Source organism: Clavelina lepadiformis, chromosome 2, assembly GCF_947623445.1.
Source record: "Clavelina lepadiformis chromosome 2, kaClaLepa1.1, whole genome shotgun sequence".
Classification (NCBI taxonomy): Eukaryota; Metazoa; Chordata; class Ascidiacea; order Aplousobranchia; family Clavelinidae; genus Clavelina; species Clavelina lepadiformis.
This window is the reverse complement of record NC_135241.1, coordinates 20,086,044-20,109,000: the sequence shown is the minus strand read 5'-3', so window position 1 is coordinate 20,109,000 and position 22,957 is coordinate 20,086,044. Positions and strand designations below refer to the sequence as shown.

General features: G+C 38.9%; 4 protein-coding genes across 4 annotated transcripts; 3 read left to right on the top strand and 1 right to left on the bottom strand.

The window, feature by feature from the left end:
* Nucleotides 1-588: 588 nt before the first annotated feature.
* LOC143446260 (uncharacterized) lies at nucleotides 589-6,094 on the top strand. Its single transcript, XM_076945827.1, has 8 exons — nucleotides 589-748; nucleotides 1,168-1,274; nucleotides 1,550-2,523; nucleotides 3,221-3,357; nucleotides 3,466-3,681; nucleotides 4,239-4,441; nucleotides 4,622-4,870; nucleotides 5,025-6,094. The coding sequence occupies exons 2-8, from the start codon at nucleotides 1,168-1,170 to the stop codon at nucleotides 5,266-5,268; spliced, it is 2,130 nt and encodes a 709-aa protein (XP_076801942.1). The 5' UTR covers nucleotides 589-748; the 3' UTR covers nucleotides 5,269-6,094.
* Nucleotides 6,095-11,148: 5,054 nt separating this feature from the next.
* LOC143446095 (glucose-induced degradation protein 8 homolog) lies at nucleotides 11,149-12,724 on the top strand. The gene has a single exon (XM_076945584.1). It carries the CDS (start codon nucleotides 11,250-11,252, stop codon nucleotides 11,940-11,942), a length of 693 nt encoding a protein of 230 aa, XP_076801699.1. The 5' UTR covers nucleotides 11,149-11,249; the 3' UTR covers nucleotides 11,943-12,724.
* On the top strand, nucleotides 12,716-16,179 carry LOC143446094 (2-oxoisovalerate dehydrogenase subunit alpha, mitochondrial-like). The gene is made up of 8 exons (XM_076945583.1): nucleotides 12,716-12,856; nucleotides 13,070-13,240; nucleotides 13,301-13,496; nucleotides 13,646-13,806; nucleotides 13,951-14,096; nucleotides 14,579-14,782; nucleotides 14,919-15,093; nucleotides 15,429-16,179. The coding sequence occupies exons 1-8, from the start codon at nucleotides 12,755-12,757 to the stop codon at nucleotides 15,600-15,602; spliced, it is 1,329 nt and encodes a 442-aa protein (XP_076801698.1). The 5' UTR covers nucleotides 12,716-12,754; the 3' UTR covers nucleotides 15,603-16,179.
* A 676-nt stretch (nucleotides 16,180-16,855) lies between these two features.
* LOC143445999 (gap junction delta-2 protein-like) lies at nucleotides 16,856-21,627 on the bottom strand. The gene is made up of 7 exons (XM_076945431.1): nucleotides 21,505-21,627; nucleotides 21,149-21,283; nucleotides 20,153-20,338; nucleotides 19,189-19,244; nucleotides 18,935-19,118; nucleotides 17,852-18,034; nucleotides 16,856-17,745 (listed from the first exon to the last, which is right to left on the bottom strand). Exons 1-7 carry the CDS (start codon nucleotides 21,538-21,540, stop codon nucleotides 17,296-17,298), a joined length of 1,230 nt encoding a protein of 409 aa, XP_076801546.1. The 5' UTR covers nucleotides 21,541-21,627; the 3' UTR covers nucleotides 16,856-17,295.
* Between the last annotated feature and the right edge of the window lie 1,330 nt (nucleotides 21,628-22,957).

Sequence of the window (22,957 nt, the reverse complement as noted above, 5' to 3'; positions counted from 1 at the left end):
TGGGTTGTATTAAATTTTGTCCTTTAAAAACTTGGGAAGTATATATATATATATATATATATATATATATCATATTCAAATAGGTAACAACTGTTGTGGAAAATGAAATGCATGATTTGCCGAGAATGTGCTTGCACAGGACAGCAGTTTTATCAGTCTGTAGCAATGTTGCACATTTTGTTTGTGCACATCATGATTAGAATTTAGGATTTGGACAAAATATATCAAAAGAAACCCTTATCCAAACTGTCTCAACATTATATGTATACAGTAGGCTTTATAATTTGTTTAGTTGTCATATTTCCTGATATATCAGTTGAATGTAGATGACAGTATCATATGCTTGACTGCCGATTATTAATATAGGCTATAATTCTACATTGATCTTTATTTTGTGCTGACTCAAATAAGTTTTAATTGTTAGTAAAAGTCCAGATGAAATCTAAGTCTACTTTGCCGGTTGGTAATGCGCAACCGATGTGCTCCCTTCCACATAAAGGAAGTGAGTGTATGCCAACTACTTCCTGCCTCCTAGAGCGCATTCAGCATAAACATGCTGTCTGTGTACCCACCATCATGCGCTTGCACTAATTGAATTAAGCGCACTTATTGTTCCAGGTATAACTCATTGTCATAAGCATATAATCTTATATGTACTTCGTAAGGTTGTGAGCTTAACATTGAATTTTAACCAATAAGTTGAAGGTGAAGAAAGACTACAACTGCACTCAAGCAATAAATCTTTAAGGTAAGATATTAATGCTTCAATTTTTGTGTCACAACTGTGCTTTATTTCATGCTGTTATTGTGTGCACTGCTTATTATAATAACTGCAGGTATAGGACTATAAATTGAATATATTGTAGATATTATTATTGCTTGTTATTGAATATACATGCATTTGTTGTATTAATTGCAATAGTTTGGTTCAGCAAAGCTATTGCAACTCTCCTTAGTTATATATTTTTGGTTTTAAATGATTCAACATCGAGATTCCTGATAGAATCATTAATATGTTGATTATATAGCCTACTACCATCAATGTAAGCAAAATATAATTTGCCTCTACAACAACATTTGATGGGTTTTTATGTACAATAAATCTTACACCCAAATTGTTGTATTGTTATTACTTTCTGTTTGAATAATATTTCTATATATAAATAGATGGTGGAAAAGGCAGAACCTGCTGGTAGAAGGCGTCGTGCTGCCAGTTTGACGGCCCAATTTCTGTGGAACATGCAGTTTGAAGAAGACCCAAAACTCATCAACAAGTAAGTTACAACTTTTGCTTGTATTGTCATACTTCTGATTATTAACATATTATAAAATGATCCATAGATAAATTGTTATCTGCTATTCTGCTATTATACAACTTGCTTGTAGTTTGTTTCAGTTATGTCTGTGACAGTCAGCAGCTAAGTCATTGTGCTTAACTTTTTTGCTTAAACAAAAAACGATTTGATGCACAAATCTACAGTAGGTAGCTGGCCCACTGATCTTCTGTTGGATTTTTATTATTTACAAAATTTGAATGTCTTTTCTTTAGATCAGCATGGAAACCTACAGTATCACAAGCATCTATGGCCGCGGTGGAATTACCTGCCAAACGAGGGCGCAAGAGGCACTCTCCAGATCTCACTGATAAAGATCAAACATCCACAGTTGCATCAACCGCGTCTTGCAATGACAGTAAAAAGCCAAGGAACAGAGATAGTATGTTTCCAATAACAAAACCCTTGCAAGTTAGCAAGACTGATAAAGGGAAGCCGAAAGTTGCATCGGTCGCACCACTCATCAAATCTCAGCCAACCGTACCCAAACAATTTGTAGCACCCACAGCGAAATCGTCATTACCACAGCATGTCAACCCCATAATATTGCTTCCAGTGTCATTGCAAACAAACGAAAATGCCGGACGTGTAGGTGGTGGAGAAGTGGGTTCCTTGCCTTTGATCACACTCCAAGCATCTCCAGACTTGATGAACTGCATTGGGTTAAATAAAACTTCACCTATACATCCCACTAACCAATGGCTTGCCCCAGGCTTTAGTGGTTCTGACACTCGGAAGATATCTTTGGAGTTGAACACAAAAGAGCTAACAAACCTCTCCAGGAAAGAAGTAAAAGTTTATCCTCAACTGGGTGATAGTCAAGGTGCGAAGGTCGCTTCAACACAAATGGAACCTTTAAATCTTAAAATGGGTGAAACGACTGTTCCAAGTTTTATGAAATCAGCATGTCGAAATGTGAAGACAATAACTGCACACGTTCAGCCTGTCAAGCGTTGCCGGAACGCACAGCAGTCAGCTGCAGCAGTGAACACGGTTAAAAAAGAAACTGAACTGAAGCAAGAAACAGAAAGAAGGAAAAGCTTATCGGCCTATCGACCTAAGTCCAGCACCGCACAAAGCAAGCAGAACCGACGGTCGAATCGGACGAGTCCTTTGACCTTGCCAGGGCTAAAGGCGGGCAGACCAACGCAAGGCAGCAGACGGCCCAACAATAAAAGCCCATCGCCAGGTATGTTTCTGTTGTATATTACCTCATTACAAGTGCTAGGTTTACCAACGTTACCTACCGGAAGTGCATTGTGTGGATAAAAAAAGAAACTCACTAGGGTCTTCACAGTACTTGAACTCATTCATAAAAAACCGCATTGTTAAAGTGTACCCGTTGATAGATTACTGCGAGAAACGTTCAAACGGATGTATACTTTCAAAAGCGCTTAAAACTACTTAAAACAAAGTTACTCTGAAAACAGCAAGCAGCGCCTATCAAAACTGAAATTGTTGACATGGTAAAATGATACTGTAACGCTTTGTGCACTTTGTGGTAAATGTAGTTGAGTTGTATTTACTGACAGCGTTGTAAGCGCCGAGTTTAAACGATCAATGAAACTCGGATTGTTTTCTCGTAATTGCTTCGTTTGCAAAAAAGTTTTCAACCAGTTTTAATATACGATGAACTTTGAGTGATGTTGTGAAAAGAAAATGGCTATAATTGGTATGTAGTTTTAACCGGTCAAGTCGATTAAAATCGATGTGAGTTTGTTGATTCAATCAAAATCGTGATCTTAAGCGATAAGTAATATCTAATAATATACTGTACACGTAATTACAATGATACAGTAGGCCTGAGTGGATATAATAATGCCCTTGTTTTTCTAAGCGGCTATGCGTGGACAGCTTTTTACGTATACTGTAAATTGTTTGTTTAGATTATGCGTGTTCCTCTCCTGATGTTGATGATGTACAACGTGATGTCAGACATAGCTGCAATCGCACTCAGATAAATCTTCGCAATAAAGCGGCCCCGCCTCCGGGAACAAAGGAATATGAAGTCTTTGTGGAAGAGGTATGTTGAGATTTCACGGACTCTTGATGGATTTCTTGGAGCGGCATAATGCCAAGATGATTTGTTGTACATTGACATCATTATAATGGAATGGCTGTATTTCTCCAGCAACGTCGGCTACTTAAGGAAGCAAATCGTCGCCACCTCCAGAAGATGAAAAGAATAAAGATGAAGAGAGCGAAGAAGGTGCGAAAAGATTCGGATGAGGATCGCTCTATCTCAGTTCCCGAACCGTCCCGTCCTCTGACGCCGGAAGAGCAGAAAAAAATTAACAATCGTTGGGAATGGTCTGGCGACCCCTACACATCATACGCGTATAGCCTGGTGAGTTTAAGTAAAACCTGATATCGCGTTGGCTTTCCATCAACAAATTTGTAACCATGTTCGAATATCCGACTTAACGCCCATTTGCCCTGTCAAAAAAAGGACAGTGTCCCTAGCGAGGAAATTTATATCCTTAATCTCAGCACAGCAAAATAATTAATTAAAATCATGTAGGACACTAAGATTCGTAATCACTTGATTTCCACCAACATTTCCCAAGTTCCCACGTTTTCTTACTTCCGCAAAATCCCTTTTGTGTGCCTCTGTTATATGCTATGAGCTTATGAGGTGTATTATAATATTTAAAAATAATCCTATTAAAGAAGCTCTATTATAAAGATACTAGTAAGTTTTATGGCGTTTTAAATTCCAATTTATAACTAAGGATTTCGATTTAAGCTCGAAAAATTTCCGCATTCCCAGTTTCATCAAAATCCAAAAAAGTACAAACCCTACCGGCAACCAAAGGTTAAAACTTCACATGGATTTACTTCCAGTATTTTTATTTTAAACAACCCAACTGATAGAAATTTAAACCGGGATTTTTCATGATGCAGAAAATGGGTAAATACATTCGAAGACAATGCTATCCCGCCATGAAGCGTTCTGGTGACGATGGTGATAATGTGGTAATGGTAAGAGATTGTATCCTCCTGTTGACTGACGAAGGCGAAGGACGTCCATTCATAGGCAAAGTCGCAGCGTTGTGGGAAAATCCGCAGTCGAAGGAAATGAAAATGAGCCTGATTTGGTATTACAGGTAAGTTGTACTGCTAACAGTTAAGTTAAGTTAATTGTTACTGTTAACTGTTGTTTGGTATATTTTCAACATTTGCGCTTCTTTCCACTTGCCTAATTGTTGTTTCTTGAAGAAAGCATAATTTGGAAAATGCTTGTGGCGTTGTACTTAGTATAATATATATTCACTATGATGTCACAGACCGGAGCACGTAGAAAAAAAAGACAAAGACAAGGATTTAGATACAGACAAAGACAAGGACGATGATGAAACCAAAAACAATGAAAATCCCAAAAGTAAAACCCTCTGTAAGGGAACAAACAAAAAGAGCGCTAAGGAAGAAGAGCCCGTTGCAGAAAATGAACTTTTCTTGTCACGACATCAAGACGAAATGAGCGTCGCTTGCATAGAGGGCAGATGCCACGTTTTGACTTACGGACAATACCGCCGGTAGGATTATCTTATAAAGTATTGCTTTGGGGATACACGTTAATAATTTAATACGCCGTTTCTCTCTATCAAATGATGTTGAAATACAAACCAGAGGGAATAGATTTAGCGGCTTTATGAGCATGTTTTTGATCACCCATTTTTTCCATTGAAGGGCCTACGCGGGCTCCCGGCGCGACGGAATGTGGGCTAGAAACGACGGTCGTAAAATCGTGCCTCGCTTACCTCGGCCGAAGAATATACCGCGAATGCGACGTCGAATTCCCGGAGAAATCTCCACCGAACTCGACGACTTGTACATCTGCCGTAGGTTTTATGACGCCTCGGGGAGAAGGATGTTGAAGACCATTCCGAACCCGGTTTCACTTGTCACAAATACGCAGGATTTATCCTCGTGACCGCGGGAAGAAGTTCTCGATATTTGTGCTCTCCGCTCAAAAACTTCAATGCTTGCTCTTTGCTTTCAACGCTTTTTAACACGTTTGAAGTTTGTCTATGACCCGGTGCTTTCGAGCATTAACTATAATTCTACCGACTCTGAAATCGACCAGTTTTTGGAAAGCGCACTTCAGCATGGCTTGCCCCGGTGTGCGTGTGACGTGTTTCCGGTTGGTAGAGATTATTGTAACTTCAGTGCAAACGACGTTGGTGACTGATCACTGTGGCCGAAGTGTCAAGAAGAAATCATGAAAACAACAATATTAACTCAACTCATTGGGAAATATAACATTGGTTGGTATGAGATGTGTCCTGCATTAAGAGCAGTTTCAATAAGCGCCACCGTAGCGGGTAAAAGATGAATGCAATGTTTGTATCTGCTTTTACGGCGCTTATTACAACCACGTGGTATGTAAGCCCAAGTAAGTTTATTTGCAGCGAAGAGAGACAACAGTGACGACCGAGCCTATAAACCATAGTAGACCTGAACCTTGCCCAAATTTGTTTTGTTAGACTTCAAATTTATGTCGATGATATCGTTGCAGGTTATTGTATCTCGGTTTACCTTTCAAACTTTAAAACTCTTAATAGTGGGTGATTCTCATCTTGATACGTCGATTAAGATCGTAAATATCGATAAATGTACTCTCTTTTTGCTTCATTTGAATTTAAAGCAAACTTTTGCGTCGTTTTTGTTTGTTGGCTGTCCTGTACAGTGCGTACTTGTTAGTTGCGTTCGTTTTTGTGCTTGTTTGGTGTACACGGAATGCATTTTTCCTTAAGTTTTCCTGTCTCGTTAATTGCGGACAACACCGCCATATGTTTTACACAGAAAATTCGGTAACCGTTGGGTTGAATTGTTAGACTACAGTCATTAGTCAGAGGTATATTACAAAGGGAAGTAGGATGGCATACTACAACGTCGTTGAAACTTGAAAGCCTTCAAATGCCGACACAATCTTACATTAATCACTAAGCGCCACCATGCGATGCTAATTTCAGAACTTGAAATAATCAAAGCCAACGCTACAAATGGCATGGCCGTGGCCCCCTTAGTCACGCCTAATTATAAACGAAGATTGACGTTTTAGTTTTACTGCAGTGTAGTAGGCATAATAAAACACATCCAAATCTGGAGAATCTGAAGCTGGGGCAAGTTAGGATTGTTTCATTGTTCTGCTTGAGGCAGTGCACGGGAAATCAATTTCAAAGAATCGCTAAAACTGACTGTCACAGACACAGATTTACAAACACCTCGTTAAAAGAACTTCAAAAACAATAAAGGTTGTACGTACTAAGCGTCGATCAAATAAAAATTTAAAAAATGTTCGTTATGTTTTTAATGAAACATTTATTTCCGGTCATTCCACTTCGCTAAGAGGTTAGAAGTTAATAGATTAAAATGTTTAAAAAAGGCAATTGCCTTTCAACATTTCTACTGAATCAAACTGGTTATAACACTGAAAAAGTTGTGGTGCATAAAATTAACTGGGGATTTATTGACTGAAAGTTCTAACGCATCTCGATTCCTCGAAAAGACTAACTGTTCTTCCCAGTAAGCACTCAAAATTAGAAAGCCGGTAAACCTTTTGTTTCAAATGTGCGTTGTAAAATGAACAAAAAAACTAAAAAGAGCATCCTTGCTTCAGCATTACTAATCAAAATTTGTACTTCACAAAGTTGTCAGGATAAACGAAAACGTAAAGTAAATTAAAGTAGAATGTTCCAAAAAATGAATAAAAGTCTTTTTCAAAAATTCGAGATGGGCACTCTATGTGGCTTTGTTTGCCACAAAGTTACCAAATGAGCGATAGTAAGCATTGCGCTAATTTTCTTATGAACCAGATTTCTGTGATGTCATGCAGCAGTGTTAAATGGTGTTTTGTGACATAAGCTTCCACCTGAAGTGCCAGATCATGTAAACGCATTAGCAGGCTATGCGGCGTTTTGCCTTAACTGCGTTTTAAACACATTCATACAGAACACACATAAGCTACCAGAATCAGTCGCAACCATGCGTGACGAATTATACGTCATAAAAAAAACAAACACCCGTGAGTCTTCTAATGTTATTAGTATTCTATGTTAGAATCGGAAAACAATTTCCTTATAGGCGGTGGCATCAATTTTGGCAAAAAAAACAAACCAGCTCAACCACGAGTGTGAAACTTACCCTAAGTTTAAGTTTAAGGCTTAATCTTTTCCAATGTGGCCTCGCATTTTTTTAAAACAGCAAAGGTTTGTCCTCTTTTTTATCTCTATATGTTTTGATTGTTTTTTGCTTGGTATTAACTGAGATATAGTGATATATACTACTATAAGTGAAAGTTGTTTGGGGTACAGTATGTTCTGGTGGTCGGACGATTCAACCCACGGACGATTCAACCCCGGACAATTCAACCCACGGACGATTCAACCCAGGACGATTCAACCCCGGACGATTCAACCCACGGACGATTCAACCCGCGGACGATTCAACCCGCGGACCATTCAACCCGCGGACGATTCAACCCACGGACGATTCAACCCGCGGACGATTCAACCCACGGACCTTTCAACCCACGGACGATTCAACCCACGGACGATTCAACCCAGGACGATTCAACCCAGGACGATTCAACCCACGGACGATTCAACCCACGGACGATTCAACCCAGGACGATTCAACCCCGGACTATTCAACCCGCGGACGATTCAACCCACGGACGATTCAACCCATGCACGGACGATTCAACCCATGCACGGACGATTCAACCCGCGGACGATTCAACCCCGGACGATTCAACCCAGGACGATTCAACCCCGGACTATTTAACCCGCGGACGATTCAACCCGCGGACGATTCAACCTCGGACGATTCAACCCACGGGCCTTTCAACCCACGGACGATTCAACCCAGGACGATTCAACCCCGGACGATTCAACCCCGGACTATTTAACCCGCGGACGATTCAACCCGCGGACGATTCAACCTCGGACGATTCAACCCACGGGCCTTTCAACCACGGACGATTCAACCCAGGACTATTCAACCCCGGACTATTCAACCCACGGACGATTCAACCCCGGACGATTCAACCCACGGACGATTCAACCCGTTTATAAAAACGTCTACGCAGTTCGTTATCAGGCACGGATGCCGCTTTTACCACTATACCAATACACATCTTGTGTTGAAATAAAAACAAGTTTATGTACCGTGTTGTAACTAGTAGGCCTGCTTAGCGAAAAGCCTACACGTCGATTAAAAGTCAAACCTTAGAAACAACTGTTTGTTGATTGGAATGAAGATTGCACGCAAAAAAGTCTATATGGTCAATTTTTTTCAACCTGCTCAGAATGCTATCACAAAACAAATTTCAGTCTTGTGCGACGTGTAGTACAGAAGTTATTAGGCCAATATAAAGTCAATTGTTTCTTTTAGGTCAAAATCTATTAAACTTGTAATTTTGTAATATTATTCTTCCGTTTTTCTCTTTTCTTGTACCGCAAACAATTCCAGTGCCCCAAATTAGAGGCCTACTTAGAACCAAAGCCACCAAGAGAGGGAAGGCCTAGCTCTTTATACGTGCTGTGTTTGTGTTCAGGTTCATGTTCTTAAGCTTGCCTGTAAATAAAACAACTTTTTTTCTAATTAATCGATGTATAAACAGGTATCTATAAAAATATCTGTAATTTGTGTACATGCAAAAAAATAAATAACTTACACACATTTACGTACGTGAGTCGAAAGCTAACTAAATCATGCATTTTGTCTTTTCAAAAACTTCAAAAATGTTAACTTAATGCTAAAAGGAGAACATTTTATATAATAACCGATCTACAATGGTCAATACAAAAAATAATAGCAGGCGTAGACAGAAATGTACGCAAAGTACTGTATAGGGCAAAATAACAATATTCAAGGTTTTAGTGGAAAGCAAAAAACAATAAGTGTTTTGATGTACAACCAATGCTAACAAGAAGTGGTAAAAGAAAAAAAAGGAAACACAAAAAGCTTTATATTAGCTTAGGCCTATATATTAGCTTTATTTAGCTTACATAATATTGGCTACAAAGTAACTTGGTGATAACCTAAGCCAATAGCACGTGAAAGGTCCTGGGTTGAATCGTCCGTGGGTTGAATCGTCCGCGGGTTGAATCGTCCGCGGGTTGAATCGTCCTGGGTTGAATGGTCCTGGGTTGAATCGTCCGCGGGTTGAATCGTCCTGGGTTGAAAAGTCCTGGGTTGAATCGTCCGTGGGTTGAATCGTCCGTGGGTTGAATCGTCCTGGGTTGAATCGTCCGCGGGTTGAATCGTCCGTGGGTTGAATCGTCCGCGGGTTGAATAGTCCGGGGTTGAATCGTCCTGGGTTGAATCGTCCGTGGGTTGAATCGTCCGCGGGTTGAATCGTCCGCGGGTTGAATCGTCCGCGGGTTGAATCGTCCGTGGGTTGAATCGTCCGCGGGTTGAATCGTCCGCGGGTTGAATCGTCCGCGGGTTGAATCGTCCGTGGGTTGAATCGTCCGGGGTTGAATCGTCCTGGGTTGAATCGTCCGTGGGTTGAATCGTCCGGGGTTGAATCGTCCGTGGGTTGAATCGACCTGGAACCGTATGTTCTTTTAATGGTGATGTTTGCTTGAGGCCACATAATCGGGATTCCCCTTTCTTTCTGACGATTTTTCTAGCCCCCATTAGTTGTTTGTGACAAAGAGGTGTTGAACGCCAGACTATAGGAAGTTGGCAGCGTCTATTTCACCGGCAGCCGGTTACCGAATTTGGAAAACGCGAATACAGTAAACGGCAATTACGCTAGTCAAAAGTTGAAATATTTGCTAATTTCAACTGAGAACCACTTCCTAATTTTTCCAAAGTGTAAATTAACTTAAAACTTAATCCCCTTTGACCTAAATTCTCACTTCCTTGATTAAATTACTAAGCTAGCCTGCGAATTAAAGTGAACACTGTTTTCAACTAAAAGTCACATTTTTTCATACCAGTATTCCGGCGACTGATTTTAAACCCCTGCGTGCTTAGTAAACTTTTCAATCTGGGCTTGTTTTGGTCTGCATTTTGTGTCAGATGTAGGCTACACCGGAGATAAATTTTAAGTAACCTTCTGCCCTATCGGAAATTTGTAGGATAATCCGGTTTTCTCCCGCACCAAAAGTTCACTTCTGCGCCAATTTTCTGGCGCAGAATTGCCGTTTTGCCCGATATTCTATATTATAAGTATTACTTTGGTGTGTTGCAAATTTTGGCATTACATTTAGGCTGCCACTATTGGATAGGTGCACACTTAGCTAGCCATTGCACACCTGCACACTTGAGTTAGCGCGTCTGCACACCCAAGATCTTGGCGAATCCTGCCATGAAATACAGACAGGGGCTTGTGGTTACATTTCAGTCTCAGTCTAGCATTGAGCAGTCCTATTTCATTATTTGACTTATTGAGGAGGCTAGGGTCAGACTGCAGAGTTTGGCCTGTGTGCACTTGATAACCATTATTATCATCACGCCCACAAGTTCACCAAGACAATCTTGCAGCAGCAACTTTCTATTGATTTGTCAACAACCCCGGTGGCGTCACATCAACTCTCCACACAGTTTTTTGAAAATGGTTTTGCTAATATAGTTCGTTGACGAAAAGAAAATTTTGGGGAGAATTTTAACGGAAAAAAATCACCAACAATTTTGTATTCAGTGTATTTTTATCTTAATGGATTGGAAATGACTTCAGTTCCCCTTTAAATGCAGATGTTTTTTGTATTCTGTTTGTGGTTGTTTTTAGAAATGCATGCACAGTTTAACGTACAGTATAAACATTTTCTTATCACTGGTCCTGTGTTCCATGAAACTATTATTTTATAATTTTTCTAGGATTTTTATTTTAGTTCTGTTTTATAGATTTGCTGTTGTATATATTTTTACTGTATATATATACTATTGTATAACCTTGTTATGGATGTCCAGATGCAAGAATCTTCAAGCAAGTCTACCGAGAAGGAGAAGGAAAAATGGATTGAAGAGATGGATAACATGCACATAGAATCAGCTATCATGAATAAATTAGTTATGGATTACTTAGTTTTAGGAGGTTTTAAGGAAGCAGCTGAAAAATTTGAAGAGGAAGCTGGCGTCAGTCCAGCAATAAACCTCGACTCACTTGATGTTCGGATCAAAATTCGAGATGCCATTTTAGCTGGCCAAGTCAATCAAGCCATCTTTTTGATCAACGAATCGCATCCTGAACTTCTCGATGACAACAGGATTCTTTTATTTTATCTTCATCTGCAGCACTTGATAGAACTTATTCGTGAAAAAAAGACAGAACAAGCACTGGAATTTGCTCAAACTCAACTCTCTGAAAGGGGAGAAGACAGCCCAGAATGCCTGGCTGACATGGAACGTGCTCTTGCTTTGCTTGCGTTTGATAAACCTGAAGAATCTCCCTTTGCTGATCTGCTACTATCTTCACAGAGACATAAGGTGTGGAGTTTAGTGAACACTTGTATTACGGAGCTTGAAAACAACACAGCAACACCAAAACTTGCTGGTATTGTCAAATTGCTAATGTGGTCACAAGACCAGCTTGATAAAAGGAAAGTTACATACCCTAAGATGGATGACATTGCACAAGGAGAAATATCCTAGACTAGTCTTTTCATAAACATTGTTTTTTCTTGCTGCTAAGTTCATCAGACAAATCAAAATATGCTTACCACTAATTGGGGCCAATGTCGCTGTGCTGATTATCGCGCAATATGAGTTTTTTAGGGACGTTACTTAGCTCTATTTCCCATAAGCTAGTTGTCAAACTAAGGAGTAAACCTGGAAAAGATTTTGGTATGAAATGCATACTAAACTGTTGGGCATACAAATTGTTTAAAGGTAAAATACTAACCGTTTAATTTATTTTCAAAGCAACGAACTGTTAATAACGTTCCCATCTTTAGCTTTAAAGTGTTGTGCACTGTTGTATGGCTAAGTATTGAAAAGCTAATGCATATATACTGGTATTTAATGTAATACATAAGTAATATATAGTGCTTACTTTTGGAATTCGTAAAGACAACAAGAAAAGTATACTTAGCATGGAAAATAAAATGTAATGTTAGTACAAAAAATTGTAGCTTATCACTACATTGTGGTGTGCTAGATATTTTCATTTGTTTCATTTCACAAAGTTCTGTGCCTATATGGAGTGGCAACTTATGTATCATTGTCTAATATTAGATTAATACATTGTGTATCACAACATTATAATATTTGGTGTTTCGTTTCCTTTACTATTTAACGATGTATAATGAATTTGTTTCACAATCTTGAAAAGTTTAGAAGCTTAAGGACAAACTTTCTGTTTCCTCTTTTATGCTGTCAGCGGTTGTTGTATTCTTTTCTTCCTACTAAATATTTCAGTACTTCATTGTTTGCAGTGTTTTTGTCGTTAATTGTAGGAAGGCGTGATGTCAGTAGGAAGGTTTATTAATTGTGCTGCAATAAAAGCAGCTTATGTTTCATCGTTTCGTCAAACCTTTCATGGAGCAGCTATTTCTGCAGTTCGATATGTAAGTTACTGTTAGGAGTTACATTGCACTATACTGTAGTTTCAGTAGACGCTTCAGGTGTGTCTGCTGCATTAAAAATACATTTTAAAACCAAGGCTTGATGAAAAAGCTGCAGCTCTAGCTAATTTATATTTTGCTTTTTAATCACTTATTTGAAAGTTTCTGTATCACAATGGTTTCAAGCGAGAATTCTCATAACAGATTTTTTCCCAGAAAAGCACAACTCCACAAAGCGAGGACCCACTTGGTATGAAAATTATTGGAGGCCCTCGAAGTTTTATTAACAAGCTAGAATTTTTGGAACCAAAACTTGAAGACGCAATTCCCATATACCGGGTTTATGATACTGAAGGAAAGATTCTTGATGGCACCCAGGATCCGAAGGTATACGGCTAGATTTAACTTTCTACCAAACAAACATAAACATGTATGATGTTCACTCAGTTAAGTGAAGATGTTCTGCACCAAATGTACCATTCAATGATCATGCTTAATACCATGGATGAAGTGATGTACAGTGCTCAGCGTCAAGGCCGTATTTCATTTTATATGACCAACTATGGGGAAGAGGCCAGCCACATTGGTAGCGCTGCGGCCCTGGATAACCGGGATTTGGTGTTCGGCCAATATCGAGAAGCAGGTTGGTTTAGCATTATCTTGTATTGTTTATTTTTCGCTCTTTACTGTTGTCTGTTGGGGTGAATATGAAATGCTAACCATAGTAGTGTGAAGGCAATAAACATAACTTGCATGCAGTCAATGCCATTACTGTCTTTTCAACCTTTGCAGGAGTACTTGTATGGCGAGGATTTACGCTGGATGAGTTTATGGATCAATGTTATGCCAATGTTAATGATCCTGCTGCTGGAAAGCAAATGCCCGTTCATTACGGTTCTCGAGATCTGAATTTTGTCACCATCAGTTCGCCACTAGCCACACAAATGCCGCAGGTATATTTAAAATGGTGAAAAGTTTTAATACACTCTTGAGCAGAATGTTATCGTAATTAAGTTAAAAGCTCAAAAAGAAAATGAAAAGCATTTAACGAGAAGACCAGGCTTTGACTACTGTATATTTTACCTTGCTTTTGACAGGCTTCAGGAGCTGCATATGCCCTCAAACGCACCCACCCAGGACTGTGTGTGATTTGTTACTTTGGTGAAGGAGCCGCGTCGGAAGGTGATGCCCACGCCGCTTTTAACTTTGCTGCCACGCTTGATGCACCTTGTCTATTTTTTTGGTATGTAGTCAAATGTTAAATTTGCTTTCTATATAATAAATTTAATGCCTCTTTATCTTAAAACTCCCACATGGAATCCAGCGTACAACGTTTAAAAACTCTGCTCAAGAATTTCACAGCCCTCTAATTAAAAGGTTATAAAGATGCATGCAACAGTTGAAATATGAAAAGTCTAAAGTCTAAGGTCTAAACTAATTAAGATAAAAGCACTTTGATAGGTAAGGTTAATTCAGGAAAGTCTTATTTTAGGATGTCTTGCCATAAAGCTAGCTTATAAATGTGGCTGAGGGTACTGTAACTTTACCAATTAGTTTTTAAATGGAAGTGTTGAATGTGCAATTGTGCATATCATGTTCACGACTACAGAGCTTGCTTATCGTTCGGTTTGGAGCAGAACCACATGATATTATACGCTCACTCACAACTTAATAAGCTTCAGAGATCATTAGAGAGATATTTAAGCATCACACGTTTGTTTTCAGCCGCAACAACGGCTATGCCATATCAACACCAGCACACGAGCAGTACAGAGGGGATGGCATCGCCGCAAGAGGATCAGGATATGGAATGATCACGATTCGCATCGATGGCAACGATGTACTCGCAGTGTACAATGCAACAAAAAAAGCACGACAGATTGCTATTGAAGAGTCTAGACCTGTCTTGATTGAGGCAATGACCTACAGGTTTGCAATCTGTGCATTAAGTTGTTTTTTAACTTAACTCTTTTGTTAACGGGATTGATGGTATCGATGAAACTTATTGAAAAAATGTAGAAAGTGTCCACTATAAGCAGGTTAATTGTTAACTCCATTCACTCAGAGTCGGGCATCACAGTACAAGTGATGATAGCACGGCATATCGAGCTAAGAAGGAAATAGAAGAGTGGACCTCTGGCGACAACCCAATTAACAGATTTAAATTCTACCTGATCAATGAAAGACAATGCTGGGATGAAGAAAGGGATAAAGCTCTCGCAGCAGAATGCAAGAAGCAGGTAAACTGCATATTTTCACCAATTTTTTTAGTTTACTGTGAAATTTGATGTGCTATCAGTATATTTGTTGTTCGAGTGAAAAAATCTTTCCCTAAAACTTTTAACCAAATCACGTTAGTAGTTAGAACCAACTTTTCTTTTTTTCCAATAAATAGATGTATTTTATCAATTTTTTTAATTATGTCTGATATTGCCTAATTTTGATGATCAATAATCACGCTTAATACTACAATAGCAAATGTTCTAAAGCTTTCCAGGTTTTGACCTGGCGTGCTTGCTTTCTCCTGACTTGCCTCAGTGTTTTCTTAATGTATTTTTTTCCCCCGGTTCTATAGGTGCTAAAGGCCTTTACTGCATCGGAGAAACGCAAGAAACCTTCCCCGTCTCTTCTCTTCACTGACGTTTATGACGACCTTCCTCCCAATCTGGTCAAGCAGCGACAGGAGATGGTGGACCACCTGGGAAAATATTCAAAGCACTACCCGCTTGATGACCACGAACCAGTGTGAAGAGTTACTTTTATCTTGCATTTATTTTTCAACGATTATGTAGCAAAAGTGTTGGTGAGCATCGTTCCATTTTTGATCCCTATGTTTTTGTATTCATTTTGCAACTTGGGTTGCGTTTTCTTATACAGATAGTTGCGTTTGTTCTTTGCAGATTTGCTGTAAAAATGTTAAGCATGAGATAAAACTTTGTATCAGCTGGAATGGCTATCTTAGTCATCAGGATCATAATGTTCAAAACCGGATGTTTGATTAAAAACATGGCTGCATATTTTCCAACAGAACGATTTTGTTAGTGGCTTAGGCAATTTGCTTTGTTAAGACTTGTATTTATTTGTACCATATATACTTTTCAGCTCTTTGCAAGATTGTCGTATTGCTTTTGGCTAGCTGTGATTTTTGGGCTGATGGCACCAGAGGTGGAAATGAGGCTTGTAGTTGATCTCTGTTTTCTTTGGGCTTATGCTTCCAAATAACCAATGTTTTTCCATGTTTAAATCCTTGCAACGATATACTGCGCTTTACCTATTTTCCTATGTCCTGCACACAGTTACACAATATATATAAAATAGCCCGATAATTATAATATTTCGATGATAGCCAGCAATGTACCGCAGAATTAGAATGCTTTCAGAGATATGTTATCAGTTGGCATAGATGCTTACATTATGGCCTGCTGTTGGAAAGCATTTTTTTTATCGTATAACTTTCATCATTGTTTATTCTCCTTTTGTTGATGCCTGCTTCAGTTTTAATCCAAAGACGGTTCTGTGGTTTCAAAAGTTCCGATATATTTGAGGATTTAATGTAGGTTTACCTTCAGTGAAAACTCTTCGGTATAGTATGTGGTGTGTCAGCACAAATTCTTTTTGCTTTCACAATTGATGCAATAACAACAATTGATTTCATTCCACAATATGAAAACTTGACAATCTTTCTGTTGTTGGTAAAACACCTCAACGTGAAGGTTTCTTTTCTAGGTTGCAGGTTTCACAGGGAATTTTAATAAAATCTTTTGTCATTAGAGATATGAAAAAGTCGGTAAGCGTGTTATTATTTCATTGAATCTTTAAGTGAACCGTTAGTCCGAATGACGACAAGATAGATTTTAATGAACAACTTTGATTTACTGTAGTCATACGTAATAACTTTTAGTTAAAATCCTTGTACTTTGGATTGCGTCGTCAGGTATTCATCACCGCCCAAACTAAGTGTTATCTATTAAAAAAGGCACACTGACGGTGCATTAGACGTCAGGCAGAAAATCGAAGCTTTTTTATTTACCTCTGCATTTGTAATACGGTTCCCATTCTAAAAGTTAGTGATTAATGAGCGCAAAGTGAGGCTGAATAGGCAGAAACGACAAATGACAACGCGTTAGCAATTATTTGGAAAACGATTAAACTGATGAAAAACATTGATTGCCAACGCAAGCGACACGATTGAAAATAAGCAAATATGCTGAACTTCGTGTTAACAGAACACAGAAATGCCGCTCACAGGCGTCATGGACTATATCTGCAGGCAGGAATATCTTCCCGCCAGGTGGCTGTAGAGGTATTTGTTGTAACCTGAACGGGCGAGCAAGAACTGAATAATCAAGCCTTTATTTTTCTTATGAAAGCAAGCGGGAAGGGAGTGGAAACGGATGCTTCGTTTTAAGCTTGATCTTGTTTGACGCTGTCAACCTTTTACATCATACATAGTCATAATAGTCGTTTTTCCCTTTGTCTTTTCTAGAATTGCCGGTGGGTGCTAGGTAAGGCTGTTCTGCTAACGTAACCTCCACAGGCTGCGGAAACGCCGGGTTGTTACTTCTTGAAGATCCACCTTGACTTGGGAAGTCTCCACCGTACCCAGGGTACATTTTATGGGGGATTAAGTGATCAGGGAGTATAGCGTCGTCCAAACTGAAGGACATCGCTATCGGGTGCCCTGGGCCCCCCGTAGTTGGCACGAGCTCTATGGCATCAATTTCCGGAATATTCATTGCTCCTCCATACGAGGGAGGCGGAGCTGCCGCTTGATTGAAGACACCTCCGTCCAGTATCTCTGCATCCGCCAAATGCATTCCCTTCGCCTCTGGTCCTGTCATCCTTCGAAGCCTTCGCCTTCTCCGTTCAAGTTTGGTTTTTCGTATCCCGAACTAACAAGCATGCAATGATATGAAAGTTAGGAATGGACTGAGGCTGTTGTTAGAGTGAATCTGTATTATTTTCTGTCGTGTGCACAGAAAAAAGATGACAACTCACCTGCCATATAAGATAATATAGCTCTCCGATATTGAGCCCCAAGCAGATAGCGGCGATTACAAACATAAACCATAAAAATATAGTCTTTTCTTTCGGACGTGACACGAAGCAGTCAACTTCGTTAGGGCAAGGGGATGCCCGACACTTGTAGAGCTCAGCTATATGGAAGCCGAAGAGTTGATACTGAAAAAAAGCAACACTAAAACTTTTGGCTACCGTAAGGTTTAATCAGAAAATGGATTTTGTAAATCGATACCTCGGCGCCGCTGTAGCCCGTACAGTTTTATATATTCTAAGTTATAGCGCGGGAGATGATTCGGTTCTAGGAGCCATTGCTAACATCATAAGGTGTTTATAGAAATTTATTTTCAAAGACCGGGAGGGAGTGTTTAAAGTGGCTTCTTTCCTTTTATTGTTCCAGAAGAAAAGCGCTACGTCACAGAGCGGCATTGCGCTAAACACAGTAAAATTTTATCGTTTTGAAAAAGGTCATTTCCATTTCTGATGTAATAAGGTTGCAATGTTTTTTGCGAATCGAACTCCCACGTACTCTTTTAACTTGCCGGGTATGCATTGGTACACCCTGTACTAATTAAGTAAATGTATCGTCGATTGTAACGAATAGTAATTACCATGTAATTGTATCGGTATATCGTAATTACGAAGATGTCGCTGAATGCTATTCATTCTGCTGGAAGATACTACACTAATTATGATTCTGAAACTTCAACAATTAGTTTACGTCGTTTGGTTTGGACAAAACGGCTTTTTAATAGTTTCCGTCCAAGTAAAACGTTTTCACACTTGCTTATTATTTTCCAATTTTTGCACTCTATCGTACCAGGAAGCACTTTATATTAAATTTCTCGTGGGAAATTATTTAATAAGCAATGAATATTTTATGAGACGTTTTAAAAAACATTTCTTATTGTTAGGTTCCTCGAAAAAAATATCAAGCAAACGCCCTGAACCACGGTCAATTATGCGATTTCAGCAAGTTAACATTATGACGACATTGCCATAGCCCGGCTATAGAACACCATTTAAACTTTTCCACAAACCACCACATTAAACTCAACCAACCTGCAAAAATATAAAAAGTACTTCAACACCGGTTCTCAAGACCACAGACAAAATGTAAAGGATGTAGTGTTGCGTGAATGACGCCTTGTCGTCACCGAACATCTCCTGGATAACAGATTGTCTTGCTTTGGCCCTTTCCGCTTCGTGCGGAGCTGCCAGGGAGTTAGGTCGTAACATCTGGGATCTGGGCAGGTGTAAATGGCCGGGTAGTTATGAAGCTCACAATTTGGTAATTAATTATGAAATGTGTTTACTTTTTTCGTTTGGGTTTGTCATCGTCAGCCGCTGCTCCTCCCTCGCCTTTCTTTGTCTAAAAATAAAAACCTGTTTGGATTAATAAAAGGATGAGATTTGTCGAGAGTTTTGTCGCCCTCTCACAGGTATACTCTGGACACAAAAAAGAAAAGGTGAGTGTGGCACAAACAAGTGAGGTAAAATGCAAATATGAAATGCATGTGAAGTCGACTTTAGGATTGATTCTCTGCACAGCTTCATCATTCTTCCTCAATCAATCGATCGGTGTTTAATTTTGGTTGCAACGGCAAATTACTTAACTGCGCGCCGCTCGCTATACAAAACAGGAGCGGGCTTCCTGATTGCAAATCCGAAGCGGTTCAATTTGTCTGTATTGAATTAAATGCAAAATTTACTTAAAAATCAATGCCAAGCCACGACTGAATTTGTCACTCGAAATCGATCTAAGTATATATTTTTTCACGCGCGTTGCACCAATCGCCGGCTGTCTTTTGATTTCGATCTATGCAGGCCAAAAAAACCGCTATTGTAGCTGAAATAAAGTTAAAATGACGTGAGAAAAATCGATTTTTGGAAGTAACCCAATACCCTGAAGTGAATGTATCTTGTTTAACCTTTTGGTATCTTTAACTATCGACGTACGTTGATTGAAAGCAAAATGCTGTTCTGAATAAAATGACGTTGAACCGATGATCGGTTTCAACTTCACTTCGTCATATTGGAATCTTTCACGTGGAAATTTGAGTCTTGGTGCGAGAATTTTTATGATCTAATCTCCGAAAATTTTTAATTACTTGACGCGCAGAACTCAACTCTCAATTATAGATACAATTTTTCATCTACAAGTTATTATGTGTAATTGGGTACGTTTTCGTGAATAGTTTTTCAGACATTTGCTTGAGCTTAAATCGAGGTATAATTTCATGAGGTAGTGGCGCTTGTAAGCGTTCCATATATACTTGCCGGTGAAGGTGTTGGCCCGCTTACTGACGATTTTTCTTTGTTCGACTGCGACTTCTTCTTGGCCTTGTGCCCAGAATACACGATGAAAATAATGGAGGGCGTGGTGACCATGATGATTTGAAATGACCAGAAACGGATGTGGGATATCGGCGAAAACTTGTTGAAACAGACGTTCGGACAACCGACCTGTGTAAATCACGTCAAAATCGGATGAAAATTTTAAAACATGATGAAAAAGTTTCGGCGTTTTTTGCCTTTAGGGATTTCGTCATGTTTATTACGGTAAGCGTTTCGCCCTTCCACAATTCATACTAAAACTATTTGATATTCTGACATGAACCAGTAAATTTGTTACAAAGACAAAACCGATTTCGAGCTTTTCCACTGATTTCACCTGTCAGTAGACAGGTCTATTGCTTTATTCTGATTTTGACAAAGAGAAAATTTTATTTTGTCACATACTCCTCTTAAAAAGGTTATCAACACAAAAAGGATGAGGGCTAGTTTTGGTCGTTGTAAAATTTTATGACAAAACACAATTTCATAAAGGAAGTCTGAATGGAGAAGAAGTTCGTTGTCACTTTCCTGTGGGAGTTTGTCGGAGGGTCCGCACGATTCCATTATTTTGAAGCACCGACAATAATCGATTTAAGGTTTTGAAAGTATTCGCCGTATTCATTAATAAATGATAATAATTCTTGTTAATGTAGTCGGGGGAGACAAAATATGAGAAACTGTCGCCGTGTATGTCGTCAAGCTAACCCATGCATTTGAAAAAATGAAATTTTAGGGTGCTTTACTCATCAAATTAGTAGCTTAATTAAAACCGCATTGTCGCATTCCCACATTTTAAGGAAACTATTTTTAAAGTAGACGCGTTCCTACCATAATACTGTAAGTACAAGGAGCGTTTTTCAAAACATAAATACTTTGGTAAAGGATTTTTTACTTTATTGTGACGTCTATACCAATAATAAGATATTGTGAAAACAACACCTGCAGGGTATTGCATTTAAATTCGCTCTGTTCATCTGAATAGACCCTGTCTCCAACACTGGAGACAACCACAATCCGGAAAACGATGAGAAAAGTTATCCAGAACTTTCCGATTAAGGTCGAATGCTGATTGACCTGAATAAGAAAAAGAGGTTGCGGGAATTTTAAGTTTTGCCGGGGTCAGCGACTGCGCCTAAACGGATTTAATATAACTTTTAAGAAACCTCTATACGGCATACTATCGTTTAAACCAAGTGTAACTGACAGGGTCAACCACAATGATGGCATTAGTTAATGAAAAAACGTAAAATACGGTACATTATGTTGATTAAATAAACTACGGTTGTAAGACATACCTTTTGCAGCCATCTTTCCACAAAATGCCAAGACATTTTTGACCACTTATCAAATGTTGAAGTCTATGAATTCGGATTCCCACCCTTAATTTTATACGTATATGCCTATACACAGTCTGAAACATAATTTTTTAATATTTGAAGTTAGTTATTCTTTGTTGTCTATGCATGAGACATAACCTTCCATTTTATATAGGTTTACAAAACGACTTTCTTGCTTAAAAGTTCTCTAGTAACTCTGAAATGTCATTGTAAGAGCTAGTTTTTATTGAGGGCTATATATAAGCAGTGAATAATTTTACTCTAAATATCTTTAGCAAATATCGATGCGTCAGATCCACGTTTCACGGAAAATTGGTGCTTTATCGCTTTGCCATGTTGCTTCTACAAATCCATCTTCCCTTCTAACTTTAGCTCTCTTCCTCTAGTGGGAAATCAATACATGAGGCTGGTTTTAGTTTTATCCACACAATGCTATTTTGTATTTCGAGCCACACGACTTTATATTCCAATCCCCTGAAACTAGCTCTGAAAGGCGTTTTCATCAACTAAGTTAATCATGCAGTGATGGTTTCATGCATAAATTGGTCTATCTTTAGGCTTTTCGGTAATAAACTGACTTTTTTCCGGTCGTAATGTCTTTTCAAGGTGGCACAAGCCGCCCCTGACAAAGTCAAAAGAATAACTCATGACAACTACTCCCCGTAAGAATCCTTTACGAGCTTCTGATTGACTTCGTGCTTCATTAGAAGTTGCTACAATCGATATGGACTACGTGTGCAAAACAGAGCGACCTTTCTATAAGCAGTTTCAAGACTTAGAAGCTTTATGGCCCGGAACAGAAGAGCGTTAAGAAATAAGCTTATACCTACGTGCGGTTTCTTCTCTTGTTGTTTATAACTTGTGTTTTTAAGAATAACTTATTGTTTTCTGACACAATTATTTTTCTAAATTAATTAAAGAAGTAAGAAAATTAAAATTGTAGCCTACGCCAAGGTTCCCTTTAAGCTAAACGTGACTGGTCAAATATAAAGATGGCTAAAGATTAGCTGCAGTCTTAATTACAAACGCAACGGGTCGTTTTACCTCGACCTGAATTTGATTTACAGTTTCCCTTCGAAATATTTACCGTAATGTGACTTTTTACCGTCACAGATTTCTGTAACAAAATCGGCGTCAATTCAACTTAATTGCCCTCGTCGACTTGTCCAATACATGTTTAAATATCTTTGATACAAACAGTGTGTTTCGTGAGGTCAATCTCATGTTCTTTTCATGTTTTCGTTATATGTCGAATTGGCTCGAGCATATGAGACTGCTTTCTAGTCGGGGCCATGAATAATTCATATGTTCCAGTTCTTGCTTTTTTATCGTCTATAGTTGCCATTACACAGTGTGTTACATTGAATTTCTTGTTCGATTTGAGCAACCGTTACCCGGGCAATCATGGCCC

What these genes read in the sequence shown, in the direction of transcription:
- LOC143446260 (XM_076945827.1), top strand. Translation starts at nt 1,168, where the DNA reads ATGGTGGAAAAGGCAGAACCTGCTGGTAGAAGGCGTCGTGCTGCCAGT. An exon ending in GACCCAAAACTCATCAACAA is followed by an intron (nt 1,275 to 1,549) that starts GTAAGTTACAAC and finishes TCTTTTCTTTAG; the next exon opens with ATCAGCATGGAAACCTACAG. An exon ending in AGCCTGATTTGGTATTACAG is followed by an intron (nt 4,442 to 4,621) that starts GTAAGTTGTACT and finishes ATGATGTCACAG; the next exon opens with ACCGGAGCACGTAGAAAAAA.
- LOC143446095 (XM_076945584.1), top strand. Translation starts at nt 11,250, where the DNA reads ATGGATGTCCAGATGCAAGAATCTTCAAGCAAGTCTACCGAGAAGGAG.
- LOC143446094 (XM_076945583.1), top strand. Translation starts at nt 12,755, where the DNA reads ATGTCAGTAGGAAGGTTTATTAATTGTGCTGCAATAAAAGCAGCTTAT. An exon ending in ATTGAGGCAATGACCTACAG is followed by an intron (nt 14,783 to 14,918) that starts GTTTGCAATCTG and finishes CCATTCACTCAG; the next exon opens with AGTCGGGCATCACAGTACAA. An exon ending in CAGCAGAATGCAAGAAGCAG is followed by an intron (nt 15,094 to 15,428) that starts GTAAACTGCATA and finishes CCGGTTCTATAG; the next exon opens with GTGCTAAAGGCCTTTACTGC.
- LOC143445999 (XM_076945431.1), bottom strand. Translation starts at nt 21,540, where the DNA reads ATGTCTTGGCATTTTGTGGAAAGATGGCTGCAAAAG. An exon ending in GACAAACCCAAACGAAAAAA is followed by an intron (nt 19,119 to 19,188) that starts GTAAACACATTT and finishes ACACCTGCCCAG; the next exon opens with ATCCCAGATGTTACGACCTA. An exon ending in TATATTATCTTATATGGCAG is followed by an intron (nt 17,746 to 17,851) that starts GTGAGTTGTCAT and finishes CATGCTTGTTAG; the next exon opens with TTCGGGATACGAAAAACCAA.